General features: G+C 43.0%; 1 protein-coding gene across 2 annotated transcripts in view; it reads left to right on the forward strand.

Moving 5' to 3' along the window:
* LOC143794014 (kelch domain-containing protein 3-like) overlaps positions 1-23,461 on the forward strand; it is a 170,782-nt gene that overhangs the window by 40,411 nt on the left and 106,910 nt on the right. For both annotated transcript variants that reach the window (XR_013220380.1, XM_077280931.1), the window contains exons 6-9: positions 3,958-4,046; positions 11,145-11,291; positions 15,923-15,974; positions 16,095-16,195. Coding sequence is in view for 1 of the 2 variants with exons in the window: in XM_077280931.1 (XP_077137046.1) it covers positions 3,958-4,046; positions 11,145-11,291; positions 15,923-15,974; positions 16,095-16,195 (389 nt within the window). In the remaining variant the exon portion in view is untranslated. The remainder of the gene's footprint in view (positions 1-3,957; positions 4,047-11,144; positions 11,292-15,922; positions 15,975-16,094; positions 16,196-23,461) is intronic.

The following is a 23,461-nucleotide window of genomic DNA, read 5'->3' on the forward strand; positions in this document are numbered from 1 at the left end:
TCCTTCGCGCATTGATAGTGAGCGGGCGGTATGGGTCTATATCTTTCTTTTATCGGGGGATGGTCACCGGTGGGGATTGTATGTTCCACCCCTTCTATCCGTCCGAAGTCTAATGGGTGTTTACTGAAGACCTGTTCATATTCCATCACTAATCTATACACCCCTTGTCTTTGATGGGTAGGTGTTGAATCTACACCCACGTCTAACTGTTGGGACCAATCCTCCGATTCTCCATCTGAGCCGTTATTTTCCACCTGACAGGTCGATTCTAAGGGCTCAACGGTTGTGATGGCATTGTTGTCAACAGTATATAACTTTGCCACTGTAGCATACCTTGGCAAAGTGACCTCTTCCTCTCCACAGTTCAAAAGTCGTACCGGCACCCGTCCCCGGTGTACCTCGACCACCCCTCGTGCCGTGAGTATAGTGGGCCTGCTGTTGGTGTACGCTGGTTCTATTAAGGCTTGATAGTCTCGTCCTTTAATACCAATGGCCGCTCTACACCATACCAGCATTTCTGTTTTTGGTGGGATTACAATAGACGTTGGATCACTCACCCTCACACTGCCGATTTCTCCACCTGCAACTTCTATTTGTTGCCTTAACATTAATACTTTTATTTCCCTCCGGAGAACTCTCTGCTGGCAGGATCGGGCAGTTTCAGCAATTTGTTGTAAGACAGAAATAACTTCGGAAAAGCAGTTCTCTAACACATTCATTCCTATCAATACAGTTGGTTCACAGTTCTGTCGGTCGACATCAACGACAATTATACCCTGTTTCTTCAATTCTGCTTTACCAATCTTTATGGTCATCTCCCTGAATCCTAGTTTCGGTACCAACTTACCATTACTGGCCCATATATCTAGTTCAACATCAGAGGGTCCTTTATCAATATCTACCTCAGCCCAGTACCTCTTATAAAGGATATATGGTATAGATGAAATCTGGGAACCTGTATCCAGCAAAGCGTTGAGGGGAATTCCGTCCAGCACGATAGGGATGATGGGTCGTCCTCCGATGTACCTGTCGTGCCAGGGTGTTGGGCCTTGAAAATTCATTCCTGCGAAGCGGCCCGCATTCCCAGGGGATTCCCGTTTAAATCACAATTTCGTGCAAAGTGGCCTGGCTGCTGGCAACGGCGGCAAATGGGCTGTCCATCCGGTTGGTAGCGGTCACGGGGTCGTCCTCTCCATGACGGGTATCTCCGGGACCTCATCCATGGAACATCCTCTCTACGGTTTGCCAACTCCATCTTGGGTTCTCTCATCTCCTGCATGGTTTTAGCCATTGAAGCAACAACATCAGTTAAAGAGTCAAGCTTTTGCTGAAGAGCCTCATTAGTAATGGGCCCCAGGGACTTAGCACTGGCACCAGACGTAGCTGATGTCACTGGCATTCCCCGTTGCTGAAGTGCATCTGCCATGGGTTGTGTGAGATCCTGATCCCGAGGTGCCTCTGCCAGCTGGAGACGTATAGCGCTCTCCTTTAATTGGGCAAATGTCAATTCAGGGTTCTTAAAAACAAGCATGCTCACATGCCCCCGGTGAGAAGGGGTGTAGAGTCCCTCAATAAATTGATCTCTTAGCAGTTTATCGGCTCCTGTGTTAAAAATGGGTTCAGCCAGTGTAAGTGATTTAAGGGCTTCCTGCAGGTTTAAGGCAAAATCTCTCACGCCCTCATTAGCTTTTTGTTTGCAATTAAAGAATCGTACTTTAGCTTTGCTGCTGGTAGTGGTTTCAAATGTAGCTTTTAATCCAGCAAATATGCGTTCAACAGTACCTTTTAGATCAGTTGCCCATGCCGTGACTTCTCGCTTAGCATGGCCACTTAACTGCATCATCAGGAGACTAACACGCTGAGCTTCACCCATGGGGAACATATCAAAATGAGCCAGCATCTTTTCCCTGAAACCGTCAAGGGTATTAGGTTCACCTTCATACATTGGAAGCCACGGGCCACCCGGGGTATATGGCATCAACACCGGCATGATGGGCGCCACTCCTTGCACTGCTGCGCTGCCAGGCTCTCTATCGACACTCTGTCTTTCAGCTGCATTAGCGTCGCCGGGTGCTGCGGCGTCTCCGTGCTGCGACATACTGTACCCCCTTAGTTAATCCAGACCCCTCCGGTCCCAGCTTCCATCTAGATAATCTAGATTCGTTCCTCTGTGCAGCAGGATGACAATGACACGTCCCCTGCTGCCTCTAACTGCCGCACGCTCTGTGATGGTGGATTTTGAAGTTTTTCAGTTAGACTGGGGCTTGGGTAATGACGTAGCTCGATTAACAGTTTTGTGCTTAACGGTTATGAGATGATTACATCAGGGGATGGCGGACATTTTTACCCCATTATAACCAATGGAGAAAAGTCACTTTCAATAGTTTTCAATGGGGAACGGGATTTTCTTTAACAAAGTCAATTTCCAAGATTTTTCATCCAAATTTTCACAGTTTCAGACTCCAATTACAGCACACAGTACCCGGTGTACGGGCTGGCCCTATCCTGTTCGTGACGCCAGTTGTGACGCCCGAGAGACCGAGGTACCCAGCACCAGATCAACGAGGTCCGTCTCTTAAGGGGGATGTCACTAGTGGCTTGACCCGGTGCTGTGGCCTCAGGCGATGCACAGTGTAAGGAATATCGTGAAGGAACAGACACTTAATTGATCAGCAGCAGGTCCTCTCAGCTGTGATGACCCCGATCCTGGATCAATGGCTATTGTCCAAATGAAAGACTGAGGCGCTGAAACGTTTAACCAGTTTACTTCAACAAAGAGGGATTTGTGACCAACACTATCACCAGAGTCTGTATAAGAACTCTGAAGTTACTTTGACCCTGTCAGGATTTCCACCTCTTATTATGCGCAGTTTCTGTATGGCCCTGCTGCTGTATGTGAACTGGCTGCCGGCCCAATCTGTCTCTTCTATGCTCTGGTTCGACGGACAACCTGAGTCCTTTTTGTCGGCTTACCCCCTCTGGGAGTACCGCTGAACTCTGTGTCTGTTGCTGCGTCTTACCCTGGTGAAGCTGATATCACCTCATGTCCTTCCGGTTGCTGTATTATATATAATGAATATAGCCACGGATCCGGTATCCGTCTCTGCGCCTATTATGGGTAGTGATTATTGCTACCCGGTTCTCACAATGTCCTTTTTCTCTACTCCTCTTTTCCTACTATGGGTATTACGGGCCTATAATCCGTCATAGGGCTGTTAGGAGTTCAGTTGTACGACCTCTCACTTTCAGCTCCTCAGCCCAACTGCCAGTCCTTTTCTCAGACCAGAATAGATCAAGGGGAGTCTCTGGAGCTCCCCCTTCTGGCCCGAGATGGTAGTGCAGTCTTGCTATTCTAGTATTTGTATTTGGTGTCAATAACTATTTTTGTGGCAAATACCCCTAGGGGCACCACATCGGCGAGGAGCGGGAGAGGCAGCGGAAGGTGAGTATATAATGATTTTTAATTTTTGCATAGGCAGCGTCAATAGTAAAAACTTGGTCACACAGGGTTAATAGCGGCGGTAACGGAGTGAGTTACCCGCGGCATAACGCGGTCCGTTACCGCTGGCATTAACCCTGTATGAGCCGTGACTGCGGGGAGTATAGAGCGGCCGGCCGGCACTGACTGCAGGGGAGTAGGGAGGGACTAATTGGACTGTGCCCGTCGCTGATTGGTCGCGGCAGCCATGACAGGCAGCTGGCGAGACCAATCAGCTAATGAATAACCTTTACGGAAGTTGCCGACAGACAGACGGAAGTGACCCTTAGACAATTATATAGTAGATAGGGATTTTCATATAAAGCTGCATGTTATATATATATATGTGTAACCAATCCATTAAAAAAGAAATATATAGATTTTAGGATTTGTTCCATTATTACACTGCTCACCTAGACCACTTTCTGGTAACAGTTTGATCTCACAAAGAACACTCATGATGTTCTTCATTTTTCCAGTGTTGTGAACAAGAAAATCTTTTTGTTTGGAGGTCATGATGACAAAGGTGCTGATGAATGTTTGCCAGGGATATACTCGTTTGACCTAGGTAAGAAGCATTAAATGGTTTTATTTTGAGTGCCATGACGCAGAATTCTTTTGGACATAATGACCTGTTTCTATATAGACTGACATTTAATGGGGTCATTGGATTTATTTAGTTTAGAAAAATCTGACTTTGGGTGACCTGATTACTATATTTCAATATAACAATATCCAAATGGATTGAGAATAGAAGGTTTCCCCATTAGCAAAGAATGATAATTCTGTACTGGAAAGGTAAGTCAGGGGTGAGGAATCTTTTTTCTGCCAAGGGCCATTTGGATATTTATACCATCCTTCGGGGGCCATACAAATTGTGTGCTAACTCCACCCACAAAGTACATCCTGACACTGGCACAGGTGTTAGAACATAATCTTTCATTGCACACGTGCTCGGTAGTGAACACTGCGTGCGCGTCCTCACAGAGTAAGACGAAATTAATGGGCCAGTTGCCATCAAAATACAGCTTCTGGCTCAAGAACTGCAGTCCCCGGAAATCTGCCCAGGGGCCAGATTAAAGTCATCGAGGATCGTAAATAGACGGCGGGCCGTTGGGGTAAGTGCATATGGTGTCACTTAGAAGCCGGTGCATCCGCCAAATTTTCCCAGGCAAAACTGCTTTAGGAAAGTGCTGGCAGACATTTTCATGAGGCAGCTGTGCCCTCATTCATGTAGCGGCTTCACCACCGGTGGCTTTCACTGTACCAGTAGAATATAGAAAGCTAAAAAGTCCCCCAAAGAGTGAGCATGTCACTCCTTTTTTTTTAACTGTAAATTTTTATTACATTTTTCAGTTAAACAAAACTAAACATAAATCCATATGGTTACATTCTGGACATAAAGTCAAAGTACAATGAAGGAACCAATATGCTGAAAAGGCATTTAAAAGAGCATTAAATACAAAATACAGTCCACTGAAGTATAATATGAGGGATCGCTCCCCATAGTGTAACAAGACCCTAAGTATTCATTAATAAGCTCAATATCAAGTTCAGTAATAAGTCATTAAGAAGAAATTATTGATTCCACCATAAATTAGCTCCATATTTTAATCTACTAACTATTAACAGAGCAAAACATAAAAGAGGACAAGACTTAGACAGACAGGGATAAGGGTAGGGAAGGGGAAGAAGCACACATCTAATAAAAATAGTAAGATAAGAAGATCCTAACCGCTAGGCTGAGCCCAATAGTAACCCCAAGGGGTCCAAATTGTATCAAATCTGTCCACTTCTGCTCACAGCAAAACTGTCATATATTCCATCCTGTGGATCTCTGAAATTCTATTCAGCAAGTGTTGTTGGGAGGGGGGAGAAGTCTGCTTCCAATTAAGAGCTATCAAACTCCTCGCTGCTGTAAGGATATGTAACAGCAGTAACTAGCTGAGTCTTTCTCCATTCCCTTAGGAAAAATGTTTAGGAGAAATGATACCAGATCCAATTCAACCTCCACAAAAATAATCCTATAAATTAAAGCTTTTACTTCTTCCCAAAATTCCTCGATCTCCGGATAAGACCAAAAGATGTGGAATAGAGAGCCAACCTCCAAATCGCAAAGCCAGTGAAGGTTCGAGATCTGATGGTTCAATCTGTGGAGGAGATCCGGAGTGTGGCACCAGAACATCAAAATTTTATATTGATTCTCCTTGTAGAGAGTACAAATAGAAGATTTAGCAGCCTTCCCCCAAATGTGTTGCCAGGTTTGAGATGACAACCCTTTCCCTAAGATAGACTCCCGTCTACTCATGTACGAATGTTTCCATTGCTGACATTGGGACTATTTATGATCCTAAATATATCCGAGATTAATCTTGTGGTTGTTGAACCCCTTTTACAAATCCTCTAAAAATCAGACGGTACGGACACCTTTGATGAACCATATAGCGACAAAGCAAGGTGTTTAATCTGCATGCATATACTGAAAAAACTCCCTATTAGTTATAGAAAATTTAGATTTAATATTGTCAAATTTTAGATTTAATATTGTCAAACATAAGAATCTCCAGGATTTCCCCATCCACCAAATCTGTAAATCTGAACAGTCCCGCCGAGATCCACGGATGAACCATTGCAGGATCCATGCTATTTGGTATCAGAGGCTTGTAAATAAATTATATCATTGGCGAATTATAAGAGGCCAGATTAAACTTCCTCCTACATGCAAGCCAAACCTCCTTTGTAAACTGCATTGGACACAATAACGGAACCGAAACCCCAACAGGCTTATTTGACCATAATAGGGAATTTGGATGAACTGGGGCCAGCCATAACTTCTCTATTTCTGTCCACTTGTTAAAATCCCACAGACAGGCCCATGAAGGAATCCTACGCAAATGTGCCGTCCAATAATACCCAACAATATCAGGGACAGTAGGACCCCCCTGCGTTTTATGAGAGATAAGAACACGCTTAGAGATCCGGTGACGCTTATCGTTCCAGATGATCTTCATTTTAGAAGCTTGAAGGGACTTGAGTTCCCCCATAGGGACCCTAACTGGTAGAGTTTCATAATAGTATACAACCTTTGGGAGAGGAGACATCTTAATTGAGGCTATATGGCCTGTCATGGACAGTAAAAGCTGCTTCCATTTATCCAGGAAAGATATATATCTTGGTACCGTGTTAGCCAGTAATTAGAAAAATATTTAGAATTGAGATTGAGAGTCCTCAGTGGTTGATGCCTTTTAATGGCTAACTGAAAAGATGGTAACAAATTGCAAGCTTTCGAGACTACACAGGTCTCTTCATCAGGCAAAGACTAAAAGAAATTCTCAAGAATCACATATTTATCAGGTATCTCTGGCCTTCTTATATGAGGGAATGCTATATTTTAGATTATATAATTTGCGTTCATAATCATGGAACACGTTTTAAATTTCTACCAGATTATAGTGAATCATGCCATCGCCTCCCCTAAGGGCCTGAGACTTGAAGAATGAGACTTTTTCTTTCAATTGCCTGGCCAATAATGAATGGGCCTTATTACCCTTTTTGTAGTATTTTTGTTTTGTACAAAGAAGTAATTTGTCAACTTTATGTAAAGAAATATATTTTAACCTATTTCTAATCCCTACTACTTTCTTCATGGCCCCCAAAGAAGGTGACCCAACCAATTTACATTCCAGTGTTCTAAGTTGGGTGCTTAATTTATTATATTCAAGTTTAACACTCGTTTTCAATCTAGAACCATCCTTTATACAGTAACCCCTCATCACTGCCTTGTGAGCCTTCCACAGAGTTGAAAGGGAGGAAACTGAACCCTCATTAAGATGAAAGAATTTAGTGAGATGGCCCAATAAGATCTTTCTAATATTAGGATCTTTGATTAAAAACTCATTCTGGCGCCAATGAAAAATCCGAGAAGAAGGTTGAGTAGACTTGAGATCCAGCATGACGAGAGCATGATCCTTCCAGGTAATTTGACCCATCTCAACTTTTTCCAACATCCTAAGAGCTATTAGATGTGCAAAAAAAAAAAATCTATTCTAGAATGGGTATGATTAGGAGGAGAGTAAAAGGAAAAGGCCCTTTCTTTAGCATGATCTATCCTCCGTAAATCAAAAAGGGAATTGGCCCTAATCAGTTCCTCCTGAAATTCAACGCCATTCTAGTCAAATTATGTGATGGAGGCTTGCCCCCAAAGGAGTGCCTATCAAAAACCTCTGAGAAAGGGATAGTAAAGTCCTCTCCCATTACTAAAGCTGCCAGCGGAAGAGAAAACATCCTCTCCAAAAAACAAATCTGCCCTGTATTTGGGGCATATAAATTACATAAATTAATGGGGTTTCCTATTAATATGACCTTCAAAACAACGAATCTACCCCCAGGATCAATATCCACCTTACTCACCTACAAGGGACAGGCTGAGGATATTAGAATTGCTACTCCCTGCCTCTTATTGTTATTAAAAGCTAAATAGAACACAAGGAAGGAGCTGAGAGCAAACTTAAACATTTCAGTGTTATCATAGTGGGTTTCTTTCGAAAAGGCTATATCAGCTCACTGAGCCTTCAGCTCCTGTAACGTGAGCCTACATTTTCTAGGGGAATTAAGACCCTTAACATTTAATGAAATTAAGCCAGTCATGGTGAAAAAGTGGGTTACTCACATAAGCATGGGGCCCTAAAAAAGAACCCTCATTGCAGCTCTTCAGCAGGTAATGGATCTTCAGATTCTCAGTGCAGTCGTATTTCTTCCCTCTAAAGATTTGTGCCTGAGCTAAAAGAAAGGGTAAGAACACAAGGGCAAGGGGAAGACCAAGACATAAACAAACAAAAACACAAATAATAAACTGAAGTAAATTCAGTGTCATATTTCCCAGGGAAAAAAAAAACAGGTTCGGGGCTACTCCTGTGGCCTAACCTGAACCCACCAGGAATGCAAATTTAGCAATGTAACCCTAGAACAAATTAACTAGGGAGGAGAGCCCAGAGTCTGACCCAACCAATGGCCAGAAACTGAAAGAGAAATCTATGTATACCAGAAAAAAGGAAAAAGTTTCCTTTCAGTAGATCAGAGCCCGGGGTCCTCCAAGTGAAGAATAATACCATCATGTGGATTAATCCACAGAACAACTAAGCAGCAACACTCAACTGAAATATTAATTGAAATATTTTATCTGTATCGGCTCAAACTTGTGTACCAAAGCAGCAGGTCATAAGAAAGCATCATCATCATATTATCAGATATTAGACTAACAATTCAACCATCATGAAATAAAAAAATAATATCTCAACGCATTCTATTAGAAGGCAGTCCTCTTTTATCCACCCTTTCCCCTGGAACTGGTAAAGGAATATCCCAGTACTCAATCTTGGTGACCTGCAGACCCATAGCTTCACAAAAGCCTGGGAGATCCTCCAAGGAGAGTAGTGACGCTGAAATTTCTTCTCTGCAAGCTATTAGAGCAAAAAGAAAACCCCATCTATATGGGATCCAGAGGTCTTTCAAAATGGACAACAAGAGCCTGAGGAGCCTTCTTTTCTGTAGGGAAACGAGACAATTCCAGGAACAGCTGAACTACAGTGCCTGAGTATGAAATTTCTTTTTGCAGTCTAGCCTTTGCCTTAATCCTTTCCTTAGTCTCATAGTCATGAAGACAGCAGATATCCCGTGGATACCAGGTTGACTCCTTAGGTTGCAGGGCACAGTGAGCTCTGTCAAATTTAATTGGCATCGAGGAAAGGTCTCCCAATACAACATTAAAAATCTCTTGTAGAATTAGTTTGGGATTTTCTTGCTCACTAAATTCTGGAATGCCCCTCACCCTAATGTTACACCTCCTCCCCCTGTTATCCAGATCTTCCAACTGCCTTTTAGTTCTCTGACAGTCTTCTGTTGTGAGATGAATAGCCTATGCAGTTTAGCAACATGAGATGTAGTGGTATCATGTTCCCCCTCCAGAGAGTCTATGCGACTGGCTAAATGCTGTAAGTCCTGTCTCATACAGGCAATCTCAGATCTACAGGTCTTCTTAACCTCTGTTAATGAGGATTTAAAATCATATTTAGAAGGTAATTGAGCAAGAAGACTTTTCCAGGGTGTTAAAGGAGGAGCACTCTTTTGACCCTTTTCCTCCTCAGAGGACTCCCCTGTGTAATCACTCCAGACCTCTGAATTATTAGCAATATGAGAAATTTTGGGGGGACCTTTTAAATTAGCCACATCTTCTCCAACCCTCTCTGACCTATTTTTTCTTAGAGGGGTCTTAGTAGCATTGAGGGGCATAGGAGATCCAGTCTCCTGACATTGCAGAAGGAAGGGGAGGAGAGGAATCCGTCCCCATGTTCCAGAAGCGGGATGCCATTTTGTAAGCGCTCAGCCCATGAGAGACCAGCTCCCCATGCCTGTCTCTCGCCTGCTGCTGCTGAGATAGGCAGCCTGCAGGACCTTCATCCCCTCCCCTGTCAGGGGCATACTCGCCGGTAATGCTCTGGAGGTCCCCTCCACCCGTGCCTATCAGCGCAGCATCTCCCTCATGCTTTACGGTCTCCTCATCCTCGCAGCAAGATGGTATCCGTGTTCCCGCGCTTGACAGCTTGTGCGGGAGAAAGGCATACAGAAACGTCGCAGGTGGGGCAGAGATTGCTCCCGCTTGTGCCGGGGGTTTAATTTTCCTGAGATCCATTGTTGGAGCAAGAAATAGTGTCAGTACAGGTACTCTAATGCTAGACAGGCCTGGCAGTAGCTCCTCCAACTCACGTCTAATCAGCCCAGCATCCGGACATTTCTCCCCCGAGCATGTCACTCCTTTTAGGGTATGTGCACACGTTGCAGATCCGCAGCATTTTTTATGGTGCAGAAACGCTGCAGATCCACAAGTGATTTACAGTACAATGTAAATCAATGAGAAAAAAAAACGCTGTGCTAATAGTGTGGAAAATTCTGTGCGGAAATGCTGCGGATTAAAAGAAGTAGCATGTCACTTCTTTTTTGCGGATCTGCAGCATTTTTGTACCCATTCCATTATAGAAATCTGCAGGGGTAAAAAAGGCAAGATATCCGCACAAAAACTGCAGTAAATCCGCAGCAAATCCTCACAAAATCCGCATAAAAAACACATCAAATCCACACCTGCGTATTCTGCCAAGAGATGCAGAATCCGCACAAAAAATTCCACAGGCAATTCCGCAACGTGTGCACATAGTCTTAACTTCTTGAGTCTTTCCAAAGAAGTGACAGAAGATGGAACATGTGCACAGCAATGTAATTTTGACATTGATGTGCACTGTGTTCATTTATGGGGTGCTTTAGCTATCCTTTTTCAAGCAGATTTCTGGCAGAATCCACCTGAAAAAAAGATGCTTTATGCACAAACTCTAAGAGTAGTGAGACTGTAAAACTACGTATCTTTCCCAGAATATTTGGTAGGGTTGATGGATTAAAGAGCTGTGAGCAGCAGTGGATTTAGTCTTCTTCTGACTCATTGGAATTGGGAAGGAAACATAAATCAGCATTTTAGGATAAAAGGCAAAACCTGATTGAATTAAATGCTAATGGCCCGCCAAGAACTTTTGACCTCCTCTGCTACGAGTTTTTATTTCTTGTCCCAGAAAAAAAGAGGATCACAAAGATTAAAAATATAAACATTGTCCTTACATTTCAGGTACCTTAAAATGGGAAAAATTAACACCAACTGGAGCTGCTCCACAGACCTTGAGCCATAGTGTTGCAGCTGTTGGTGAAAATGTTTTTGTTTTTGGTGGTGTCGACCATGGAAAAGTTGTAGATGACTTGCACATGTTCAACACAGGTAATTTGCTTTAAATAAATTATGTCTTTGTGTTTGCCTGGTCTAGTATAGTCTACTAAAAATCTATGTATTTCGATGGCTTCAATGAATGACTAATTTTATTTCTATTAATTGTTAAATCAGATTCAGGTAAATCGAGGAAAAAAAGGACATTGTTATACTTGTACGAAAATCAATTGATACTAGCATTTTGTCAATAAAGTTTTCTGTTTTTATATTATCATAGGAGGTGCGCATACTCTATAAGTGGTTCTTTTTCTCTTTCCTTATTGCTATTACCATTAACCACTTTGTTTGCACCCCCACGGTTGTTTACAGGTTATTGTGCTATTTGCTGTGCGCCAGCAACAATACAATTGTATGTGTAACAAAAATTTTCAAATTGGAGAGAACCCTACTAGAAGACCATAAAATGTAACTTTTATTTTTATTAATTAAAGTAAAGTATATACAAAGGGTAAAAAATGTTTTGTCCCTAATCTGTCTCAATAGTCTGCAGTTATTTTATGCAGTATTCCTGCTAATTTATATTTCTAAAGTGTATAGCACCTGGTATGCTAATAGATATTGGCAGAATAGGACAACAAATCTAAGCAGCAGCAACATGTTTCTTCGCACTAGCCGCGTCATCAGGGGATGGGACATAGGCTTAAGTCGCTAGCGCGGTGAAACATGTTGGGGGGAAGTTGGTGCTAAAAATTTTTGTCCTATTCTGCCACTATCAGCATACTGGGTGCTATACACTTTATAAATATAAATTAGCAGGAATACTGCATACAATAACTATTCCATGGGCATCAGAGGTCTGCTCCAAAGATTCAAAGACTGCACCAAAAAAAATCTGCACCGATGCACAAATTTTTTTTCAGTTGGATCTGGGGCCGCACAAAGATGGGTCCAAGCAGAATTCAGACCCTCATCACCAGACATTAACCCCCAGGGTAGAGGTGACCCTGATGAGTCTCAGATACCTGAGGCGCATGAGAACTGTACTGTGCTCTCAGGACAGGAATAGAAAGAGGGTGACTCTCAGGGCGAGAAGTGGGAGAACATAGAGGATGAAAATGAGGTTGTAGATCCCATTTGGTGTGAAACAAGAGGCACGCAACTGAGGAAATCAGTAGAGGAGGTGGAGGATGAGGATGACAAGGAGATTACGTTGCAGCTTCCCACACAGATGCAGAGTGATTCAACCACGACAAGCACTGCATCCTCAGCCCCAACTCTGGCCAGCAGTGGTCGTGGGTCTGCCGTTTGCATGGGCCCCTTTCTGAGACTGCAAATGAAGACCCAACTCATGTTATCTGCCAACTTTATAAAAAAAAGCGACTCCGTACAGGCAACTACATGCATGAACCGGCACATGCACGATCAACATGCGTTAGTCTGGAAATCTCATTGGGCTAAAATGTGACCTAACGGGCCTCGCCAACCACTGGCTGTCCTATAAACCGCTTCTGCTACTTTTTCTTCCCCCGTCACCGTGGCGAGTGCTCTCACATAGGTATCTGGCCGTAGAACCTCCATTTATTTATCTGTCACCTTTTGTGGAAGTGGACATGTCTGCTGTTTAGGGCCGATCTCAGACACCAAGCACATCACATCTTTCTCAATCCACCATAACATCTCCGCTTGCACCTCACTCACAGTCCATGCACCCCCTACTCCACCCTCTCTCAGCACAGCAGCCAGACCTTGATTCCGCAGTTGTGGTCACTTAAAAGATTTTTTCCTCATACACATGCCAAAGCTAAGAGCTTGAACTTCCCCATCTCCAATCTATTGGCCACGGAAATGCTGCCTTTCCATCTGGTGTATACAGATAGTTTCTAAAAGCTGATGACCATCGCAATTACTTCTCTAAGAAAGTTGTGCCTGGGCTACACCAGCATGCCGCAGAGAACATCACTTGAAAAAATCAGTATCTGACAGGGTGCTTTTCACCACTGACACTTGGATGAGCAAGCAAGGCCAGGGATGGTACTGTACATCTTGCTGACTGGGCACTAGGAGACTGTGAGGGCTGCGGGGACAGTTGGGGAAGGGACTGCTCCACAAGTCTTGAAATTCACAAGGCTTGAGGGACAAACTTCTGTATTTAACACTTCCTCCACTGCTTCTGCCTCCTCCATCTCCTCTATGGCCTCCACCTGCACCCTCAACTGCTCCCTTACTGAGTTATGCGTTCCAACAATGTAGAGAGAATCCCCCCACCTCTGTATTGTGCAGCCAGGGCTCACTGCAATCAGCAGTGTTTAAATTAATTAGCCTTGGAGATCGCAGTCACACATCTCAAAAATTGTGGACAGTATTCAGCCTGAGTTGGCGCAATGATTGTCTTCACTGAGCCTGGAGCTAGGGAAGGCCGTGTGCGATAATGGTGTGAACCTGGTGGCAGCCCTACTCTGGGGCAACCTCACATACGTGCCTTGCATTGCTCACATCCTCAACCTGGTGGTACAGCAATTTCTCTGCCACTATCCCAGCCTGGATGCGCTGCTGCAGAAAGCACAGTTGCTGTGTGCTCACTTCTGCTGTTCTCAGCCCACAGATCATCGACTTGCATCACTACAGATGTTTTTCGGGCTACCGATTAACCAGTTGATAAGCGATGTGCCGACATGGTGGAATTCCATTCTGCACAAGTTGCAGTGACTGTGGCCCTGGTGCATTATGTCATTTTGCATAGCCTGGGCCAACGCAGTATGGATGAGGAGCAAATCACGCTTGCAGAATGGGCAGAGATGAAAGACCTCTATACCTTTCTGCACAGTTTTGAGATGGATACCAAGATGGTTAGCGCTGATGATGCCATCATCAGCATCACTGTTCCGGTCATCTGCATGCTGGAGCAGACTTTGAATTGTCTGAGGGAGGATGCAGAAGGGATCACAATATCTCTAAGTTCCGAAATGTCATTAAACAGTCTGGTGCCATGGGAGGGTTGATTACAGCAATCGTGGTTGGCTTATGGCACCATACAAACTGTTAGTAAAGGTGCAGGAGCCGAGGAATGGAGGAAGACGAAGAGAAAGAGATGATGGGCCCGCAACAGTCAGGAGATGAAGAGGATAATGATCCTCTCTGTTGTCCATGGTTTGCAGGAGGGGACGAAGGAAGCAAACTTGAGTGTTACCCTGTCACAAACACACCATGGACTTGAACCTCATGGAAGCATCCGACACTTCTTGCTGCACTATATGCAACATGATGCCCATATTGTTGTAGGATTAGAAATAGTGCTGAAGGAAGTGGAAGGGGTGTCAGAGCCCCATTATACTATTTGTACTCTGGAGAAATTGATGATACTTTACTCGTGTGTGCCAATACTTTTTCGAATTGTGGAGACACCAAGTTGGATCTCCATCTGGTTATTTGCCTGTAGTGGAAGGAGTGTCAGAGCCACATTATACTATTTCTACTTTAGGGAAATTGATACTGCATGAGTGGTGGGTGCCAATAATTTTTTGAACTGTGTAGACTCCAAATTGGATCTCCATCTGGTGGGTTGCCTGTAGTGAAAGGGGTGTCAGAGACCCATTATACTATTTTTACTCTGGGGAAATTTATGCCATTTTAGTGGTGTGTACCAATAATTTTTTTGAAATGTGGAGACTCCAAGTTTGGTGTCCATCTGATGGGTTGCCTTTTTGGAAGGGATTTCAGAGCACCAGGCCTACACCTGTTACTCATCCACCTCTTATAAATTTGTAAGCTAGAAATGTCCCATCCATCCATGCTGTGCCATTATAACATTTTTACAGTGGGTCAATTGATGCCACTTTTCCTGGTGTCTGACCATAACTGTTTTGGAAATGTTTGGACTGCAAGTTGGGTCTCCTTCATGTGTCTTGCCTGAATTTGACAGGGCTCTCAGACCACCAGGCCTACACCTGTCACTTATCCACCTGTTACTGATCAATGTTTAAAGGGAATCTGTAGATAAGCCCCTGATGCTGGTGGCCTTAGCTTATAGGCAAATTTTGGGGTGACAGATTCCCTTTAAGCTAGAAATTCTGGCCCATGCCCTGTCCCATGCATCCATGCAGTGCAATTATACTATTTGTACTTTGGGTAAATTGATGCCACGTTTCCTGGTGTCTGCCCCTAATTTGAGCTGTTTTGGCAGCTTTTGGGCTCTATGTGTTTGGTTTTGCCTCCCATTGAATTCAATAGGGTTTGGATACATTTGACAAACTGTTCGGCGAACATCGGGAAGTTCGTCGAACGTAACCAAACTGAACCTTAAAAAGTTTGCTTGTGTCTACTTAGAAATACTGATGTAAAATACTGAATCTGTGGCCTTATACTATTCCTCTTATAGTTCCACTCCTGATTTTGACTTACAAACACTGTAAAATACTGACCAAATACTGCATGTGTGCACGTAGCCAAAGTGTTATCATTTTACTGGGAGGAAAGGAGGAATAGTCCAAGCAGTGAGCATGCCCCTTTGCAGTACAGGCTGAAAAATATTTCGAAAGCATCTTGAGACTAGCTGAAATGAGACTGTATCTGAGTAGGTTCTGGGTAATTTTAAGTTTACTAGATTATGGAGGTATAAATATTTGCCTTTAAAAAAAAAAATAATAATTGTTATTATTTTTCTTTTGTCACTAATAAAATTTTAGTTTCTGAAACATGGGTGCCAGTAAAGACATCTGGTTCAATGCCCGAGGCAAGGTAAAAAATTGACATTATTTTGCAAAACTAAATTATAAAGTAATTCCTTTGATTATCCAGATGTACAGTAACTGTTATCTTTGAAAAAAATGTAGTAATTCATTGATGTGTTATACTAAGATCGGGTCACACATTTGCGCCTGTCGGACAACAGATATACATGTTTGGTGGCTGTTCAGCAGATGGAGTGTACTACAGTGATGTCTACATCCTGAATACAGGTAAACTATTTTCTTTCCTGCTACACATGTAGATAATTCTTATGTATATAAAATTGAAGTCTTGCATTCTTTTTTTTTTCCATTTTCAATCTTACAAATTGCTAAATATCTTTCTAAATAGTTCTCTGTGTTTAATGAATATGCTAGTAAACAAAAAAGGCATTTTTTTATTTAGATGGTGTATTATGTGTCAAAATGAACAATCAGTTAAAGGGAACCTGTCGGCTGGATTGTGCACAGTAACGTACAGACAGTGTCAGTTCGGCGCCGTTATACTGATTAAATGATACCTGGGTTGATGAAATCCATCTTGTCGTTGATGATTAATCTTTATATTCAGTTTTTAGTTATTGAGATTCTTATACACCAGGGCAGGCCTAGAGAGGGGTCTTCATGTGGTGCTCTGATTAGGTATTCATAATACAGACTGCTGACAGGTCACTGATCCCTCAGTGACCTGCTCCCTAGTTTGCATAATGAATATCTGTATATACTTAAAAAAAAAAAAACCTTCTGCAGGCAGGTGCCAGCCGAGACATTTGCTCTGCAACATAATTGCATGTTTTACAACCCCTGGCAAAAATTATGTAATCAGCGGCCTTGGAGGATGTTCATTCAGTTGTTTAATTTTGAATTAAAAAAAGCAGATCACAGACATGGCACAAAACTAAAGTAATTTCAAATGTCAATTTTCTGGCTTTAAGAAACACTAAAAGAAATCAAGAACAAAAAATGTGGTAGTCAGTAATGGTTAATTTTTTTAACCAAGCATAGGGAAAAAATGATGGAGTCACTTAATTACGAGGGAAAAATTATGGAATCACCCTGTAAATTTTCACCTTGGAGAGCTGTTGCACCAAATGGACTGACATAAATCATGGCTCCAACACGAGAGATGTCAATTGAAACAAAGGAGACAATTATCAAACTTTTAAAAGAGGGTAAATCATCATGCAATGTTGCAAAAGATGTTGGTTGTTCACAGTCAGCTGTGTCGAAAATCTGGACCAAATGCAAACAACATGGGAAGGTTGTTAAAGGCAAACATACTGGTAGACCAAGGAAGAAATCAAAGCGTCAAGACCAGAAACTTAAAGCAATATGTCTTCAAAACAGGAAATGAACAACAAAACAAATGAGGAATGAATGGGTGGAAACTGGAGTCAACGTCTGTGACCGAACTGTAAGAAACCACCTAAAGGAAATGGGATTTACATACAGAAAAGCTAAACGAAAGCCATCATTAACACCTAAACAGAAAAAAACAAGGTTACAATGAGCTAAGGAAAAGCAATCGTGGACTGTGGATGACTGGATGAAAGTCATATTCAGTGATGGATCGCGAATCTGCATTGGGCAAGGTGATTGTTAGGGTTGGCGGAACTCACCAAGTAAATATATATTGAATAGTAGGTGCATTCACAACCCAGGGTCCACCGTGCAGGAGAGAAACCTGCTGCTAGTAGATGGCGGTACTATATGGCGGTATAAGCGAACTCTGCTACTTCACAGAGATGCTTGAGAAAAGAGAACGCTGTGCCCTGTTAACCTCACAGGGGAACAGCTAGCAAATAGAGTCAACAGTGGTCATGCAGTCAGCAAAGCTTATACACAATTCCTCACCGGAGGTGCCGGTATTCTACGGGATTATTTCAGCCGGGCCCTGAATCCACTCACACAAAACTCCTCACCGGAGGTGCCAGTATTCTAGGAGCTTATTTCAGCCGGACCCTGAATCCACATGCATAAGACCACACTGGCACAGAGCACATAACTTTAGTTGATACTAGCGCATGGCCCATGCAAACCTTTTATAGCTGTAGCAACTTCAGGACCTTCCTAGAGGACCAATGGTAGCTGCTGCAGTACCTGAGCATGTGACCCCTGACCTCCAATGAGAGGCCTTACCTTGGGCGTGCTCACAAGGGGAAAATCAGGAGTTAGTCCCAGAGACGTCTACTCGCCGCTGACCAGTACTGGCTACAATGGCTGAGCCTGGAAAGGCAGCAGTAACCATCCGCACAGTATCAGGCTGAGTCAGACGCTGGGACCAATGTCTCCGCTGACCAGGCTCCACTGTGGCTGGAGAAGAATGGGAGACCGCAGCAGAGATGGCCCAAGATTCCCCCTGTGCAGAGGCGGGAACTCGACCCCTAACAGTGATGATGCTGGAACTTTTGTTTGGTGCCGTTCCAATGAGATTTATAAAGATGACTGCCTGAAGAGAACATGCAAATTTCCACAGTCATTGATGATATGGGACTGCATGTCATGTGAAGGCACTGGGGAGATGGCTGTCATTACAGCTTCAATAAATGCATAAGTTTATGTTGATATTTTGGACACTTTTCTTATCCCATCAATTGAAAGGATGTTTGGGGATGATGAAATCATTTTTCAAGATGATAATGCATTTTGCCATAGAGCAAAAACTGTGAAAACATTCCTTGAAAAAAATACACATAAGGTCAATGTCATGGCCTGCAAATAGTCCGGATCTCAATCCAATTGAAAATCTTTGGTGGAAGTTGAAGAAAATGGTCCATGACAAGGCTCCAACCTGCAAAGCTGATCTGGCAACAGCAATCAGAGAAAGTTGGAGCCAGATTGATGAAGAGTACTGTTTGACACTCATTAAGTCCATGCGTCAGAGACTGCAAGCTGTTATAAAAGCCAGAGGTGGTGCAACAAAATACTAGTGATGTTTTGGAGAGTTTTGTTTGTTTGTTTTTCATGATTCCATATTTTTTTCCCTCATAATTTTTACCCTATACTTGGTTAAAAAAAACTAACCATTACTGACTACATTTTTTGTTCTTGATTTCTTTTAGTGTTTCTAAAAGCCAGAAAGTTGCCATTTGAAATGACTTTAGTTTTGTGCCATGTCTGTGATCTGCTTTTTTTTATCCAAAATTAAACAACTGAATGAACATCCTCCAAGGTCGGTGATTCCATAATTTTTGCCAGGGGTTGAAAATGCCAATTATACATTTTCTTTGTGTTATTCAGCCAGGAAAAAAAATCTATTTGAAAAGTAGCTGCTATCGGTGTCTATAGCTGTGATCCGATAGCTGCTACTGCGCATGCACTTGCGGCGCTATCTCACTGGAGAAGAGGAAAAAATTCCTCTTCCAAGATGGTGCCGCCCGCACCTGTGCAGTAGCAGCTCGGAGATAGTCGAGCGGAATCAGTGCCTGTCAGCAGTCTGCATTATGAATACCTAATCAGAGCACCACATGAAGACCCCCCTCCAGGCCGCCCCGGAGCACGAGCATATCATTAACTTAAAATTGAAACTAAAGATTAATCAACAATCACAAGACGGATTTCATCACCCCATGTATCATTATAATCAGTATAACAGCTCAGACCTGACACTGTCTGTAGGTTACTGAGCACAATCCTGCTGACAAGTTCCCTTTAACAAAAATCTTTTGACAGTGTAATGCAGATTATACTGATTTGTGAGGCTTTGTCATCGCTTTCTGCCTTCATTAACCCCTTAACGACTGCCGATACGACTTATTCCCTCATTGCCGTCTTAAAGCAGCGATTGGGCCCCATCCAGTGTCGGAAATTCTCCCAGAATTCAGCTGAGACCCTGGCGTACACGATCAGGGCCGTTTTTTCCGGTCTCATGTCACTTGATCACCATTATTCAATAACAGAAATTACGCTCTTAAAATATTTCTCTCTTTTCTGACATGATATACATGTCAGATGAGCGAGAAATGAGGTCCCCAAGCCCCTTCAGTACCTCCGCCATCCTCCAGTCCCTCCAGCTCCATCCCCGGCCCTCCGACAACTCTTCCTGGAAAAAAAATGGTGGGCGCATGCCTGCAACATCGGTGATTTTACTTATTGGTTCATTTTGATCACTATGATAGACATTAAACAGTGATCAAAAGTCAATAATTAGTATATCACCCCCCCCCCCAGCTTCCCCTTAGTCAAAATATATATATATATATTTTTTAATCATTATTATTTCTTTCATTCTTTGCCGTTAGGGTTGGAGTTAGAGTTGGGGCTAGGCTAGGGTTAGACTTATTGATCAACAAATTTTTTTTTTTTTGCACAGCGAAAATACCCAGCATCAAAAACTCACCAAAACCTCAAAGTAGGAACTTAAACTTACACGGCCAGAATCTGCCTAAAGGCCCCCCGTGCCTTTCTCGTTCTTGCTCCTATGTAAACCAGTCTGTGGTTGGCATTCAAAGGAAATAATTATTTTTACTATATAATGCAATACTCTAGTATTACGGTATACAGTGGATAGAAAGTCTTCATACCCGTTATAATGTCAGGTTTTTTGTCATGTAAAAAAATCATACCAAGAAGAATCATTTTAGATTTTTTCCACCTTACTTGTTACCCATAATCTGTGGAATTCAATGGAAAAATCAAATAAAAATCTTTTTCAGGAGGAAGAAGAATAAAGACCGAAAATAATGTGGCGGCTTAAATGTGCACACCCATAAACTAATACTTAGTTGAATTACCCTTTAAATTTATGACAGCATTCAAGGGAATCTGTCAGCAGGTTTTTCCCACCTAATCTGAGTGCAGCATAATGACAGAAACAGAGTCCCTAACTCCTTTGATGTGGCACTTACTGGCTGCTTAGTGTAGTCTTGATAAAATCACTCTGTTTTTTCATTAGAGGACTAGTAACCCTCTGCTTTCTGCCTATACAGAAAACTGGCAATCAGTGGTGTGGTTGGGGCTATATAGAGCTCAGCATTCAGATAACTGGAAGATCTTCACCAGATAGAACAGTAATTTTATAAAAATGACAGCAAGCAGACCAGTAAGTGATACACTAGAATCAGGGTCTCAACTCCTACATCATGTTGCTCTCAGATAGGGTAGCAAAAACATGATTACAGATTCCCTTTCGGTATTTTTGGGGCCGAATCTATCAACAAGGCACATCTAGAATGGGCAATCTTTGTTCATTCCGCCTTGCAGTGGTGCTCTAAATCTGTCAGAGCATCTCCTGTGTACAGCCCTCTTCAGGTCAGCCCATACTTTTCCAATTGAATTTAGGTCTGGGCTGTTCCGGGCCATTCCAAAACTTTGAACTTCTTCTAGTGAAGCAATTCTTTTGTGGATTTGGAGGTATACTTAGAGTCGTTGCTGTGCTAAACAGTGAAATTCCTCATCTTTAGCTTTTTTTTTCTTTTATAATTTTTTATTTAAGTGAATCAGACAGGAAAGAATAAAAACACAGCACAGCAATTACATTGTATAGCATCGAAAAATGGCAATAAGCTACAATTTTAGAATATACAAACAAAATAATAATAGTGGCTGCTGCATCAAGAAAGATTAATAGTCAAAATATAAACATCATCCATTCTAAATCCATCTTCAGCTTTTTAGGAGAGACTTAATGGCTTTGCTGCCATATTTCACAGATATTTGGAACTGTTCAGAATTCCCTCCATCTTTACTAAAATCCAGGTCCAGTTGTTGAAAAACAGTCTCAAACCATAATGCTGCCTCCACAATGCTTCACTGTGGGTATGGTCTTCTTTTGGTGATGTGCGGTGTTGGCTTTGTACCAAGCATACCTTTTGAAATTATGTCCAAAATTTTCAATCTTGGTCTCACCAGACCATAGAATTCTTTTGACAGACTTGGTGTAAGTTTTGGCAAAATAATAATTCAATATGGGAGATTGTTGTTACACGCATATGCAACTTGTACTTGCCAGAAATTCCTGTAGCTCCTTTATTGTTTCTTTGTGCTGATACAGCTATGTCAGCAAAAAAGTTAGGGAGGAAAAGACTAAAGTGCAAACATGCGCTGGTTAGGAAGGAGTTCTACTTGATCACTGTTAAATGTTAGGTGTCGAGTTACTGCAGCTGCACAGGGGGAATCTCGAACCATGTCCACTGCGGTCTCCCATTCTCCTCCAGCCACAGTGGAACCTGCTCAGCGGAGACGTTGATCCCAGCATCTGGCTCAAGCTGATACTGTGTGCTTGGGTACTGCTGCCTTTCTAGGCTCTGCCTTTGTAGACAGCACTGTTCAGCGGCAAGCAGGCATTTCAGGGACTAAGTCCTGCTTTTCCCACACTGAGCATGCCCATGGGGCAACCTCCCATTGGAGGTCAGGGGTCACATGCTCAGGTCCTGTTGGGGCTCCTATTGGACCATCAGGAACGTCCTGGAGCGCTACTGCTATAAAAGGTTTGCATGGCCGCTCGGCCATGCGCTAGTGTAAACCTTGACAATGTGTGTGTGTAGATGAATGACTGTCGATGGATGAAAGCTCCTTAATCATTCCCATTCCTTGTGTTGTTGACTGCTCGAGAATGGTGGAAGCTATCTAGTGCCCGATAGTGCTACCTGCACACTAAGCACACGTTGCAGTGCCCGTCTCTACGGCACCGTGCACCATCAGTGCGCTCTCCTGATAACTGTAAGTATAGGGTGGGAATTCCCGCTTGGTCTGTGCATCTGACTCGGGGCGTCCTCAGCCACCGAGAGTCAAAGCCAGTTCAATCACCAGATTAGTGGGGGTAATTCTTAGGGATCCCACTAGTGTCTTGCAGCTGCCCTTGTGACTGCTAACAGGGTGCAGCATATTGTACGACTCTGTGAAGCAACAGAGCTCGCTACCATTTCACACGGGGTGAGGTCTAACCCACGTGTGAGCTAAGTGGCCTTCCGCCATTACATAGCAGCAGGTACCATCTCTGCACGGTGGACCCCGGGCTGCGAACGCACCTCGTATCAATCTCTTTATTATTTGGTGCGGTCCGCTAGCCCTAACAGTTAAAGACCAAGAGATAAAATTAACGTCTAAAAATAGTCACAGAATAAAGATTTTTGTCTGGAGAGCCTGGCAATTTTATATTTGTGGAGCCTGCTCAATGATGTATAGCAGATCCAAGGCAAACTTATGCAGTGTGAAAGGTATACTATGAGGCTAAATGGATAGTATGGCGGCAACAGTCAGTGCCACTCAAGAGTCAATCCTGCACTAGGTATAACATAGTGTACCAGTTTTGCAGAGTGTTAAATCCTTACAATTTTAAAGGATTGCTTCGTCATTTGATCTCATGTCAACAAAGTAACTCTTCCGGTCTGCTCTGTTGATGAGGTGTCAGTGCAACCATCATGCTGATTGACAGCCAGCTGTCACTCAACATGACATTGACAGTAAAGCCCCATCAACAGAACAGAGTGGAGAAGAAGAAGTTGCACTGTTGATGAGACTACACCGGAAGCCGCAGAATCATCGGCAGGAGACCAC

The sequence above is a fragment of the Ranitomeya variabilis genome, chromosome 1, assembly GCF_051348905.1.
Source record: "Ranitomeya variabilis isolate aRanVar5 chromosome 1, aRanVar5.hap1, whole genome shotgun sequence".
Classification (NCBI taxonomy): Eukaryota; Metazoa; Chordata; class Amphibia; order Anura; family Dendrobatidae; genus Ranitomeya; species Ranitomeya variabilis.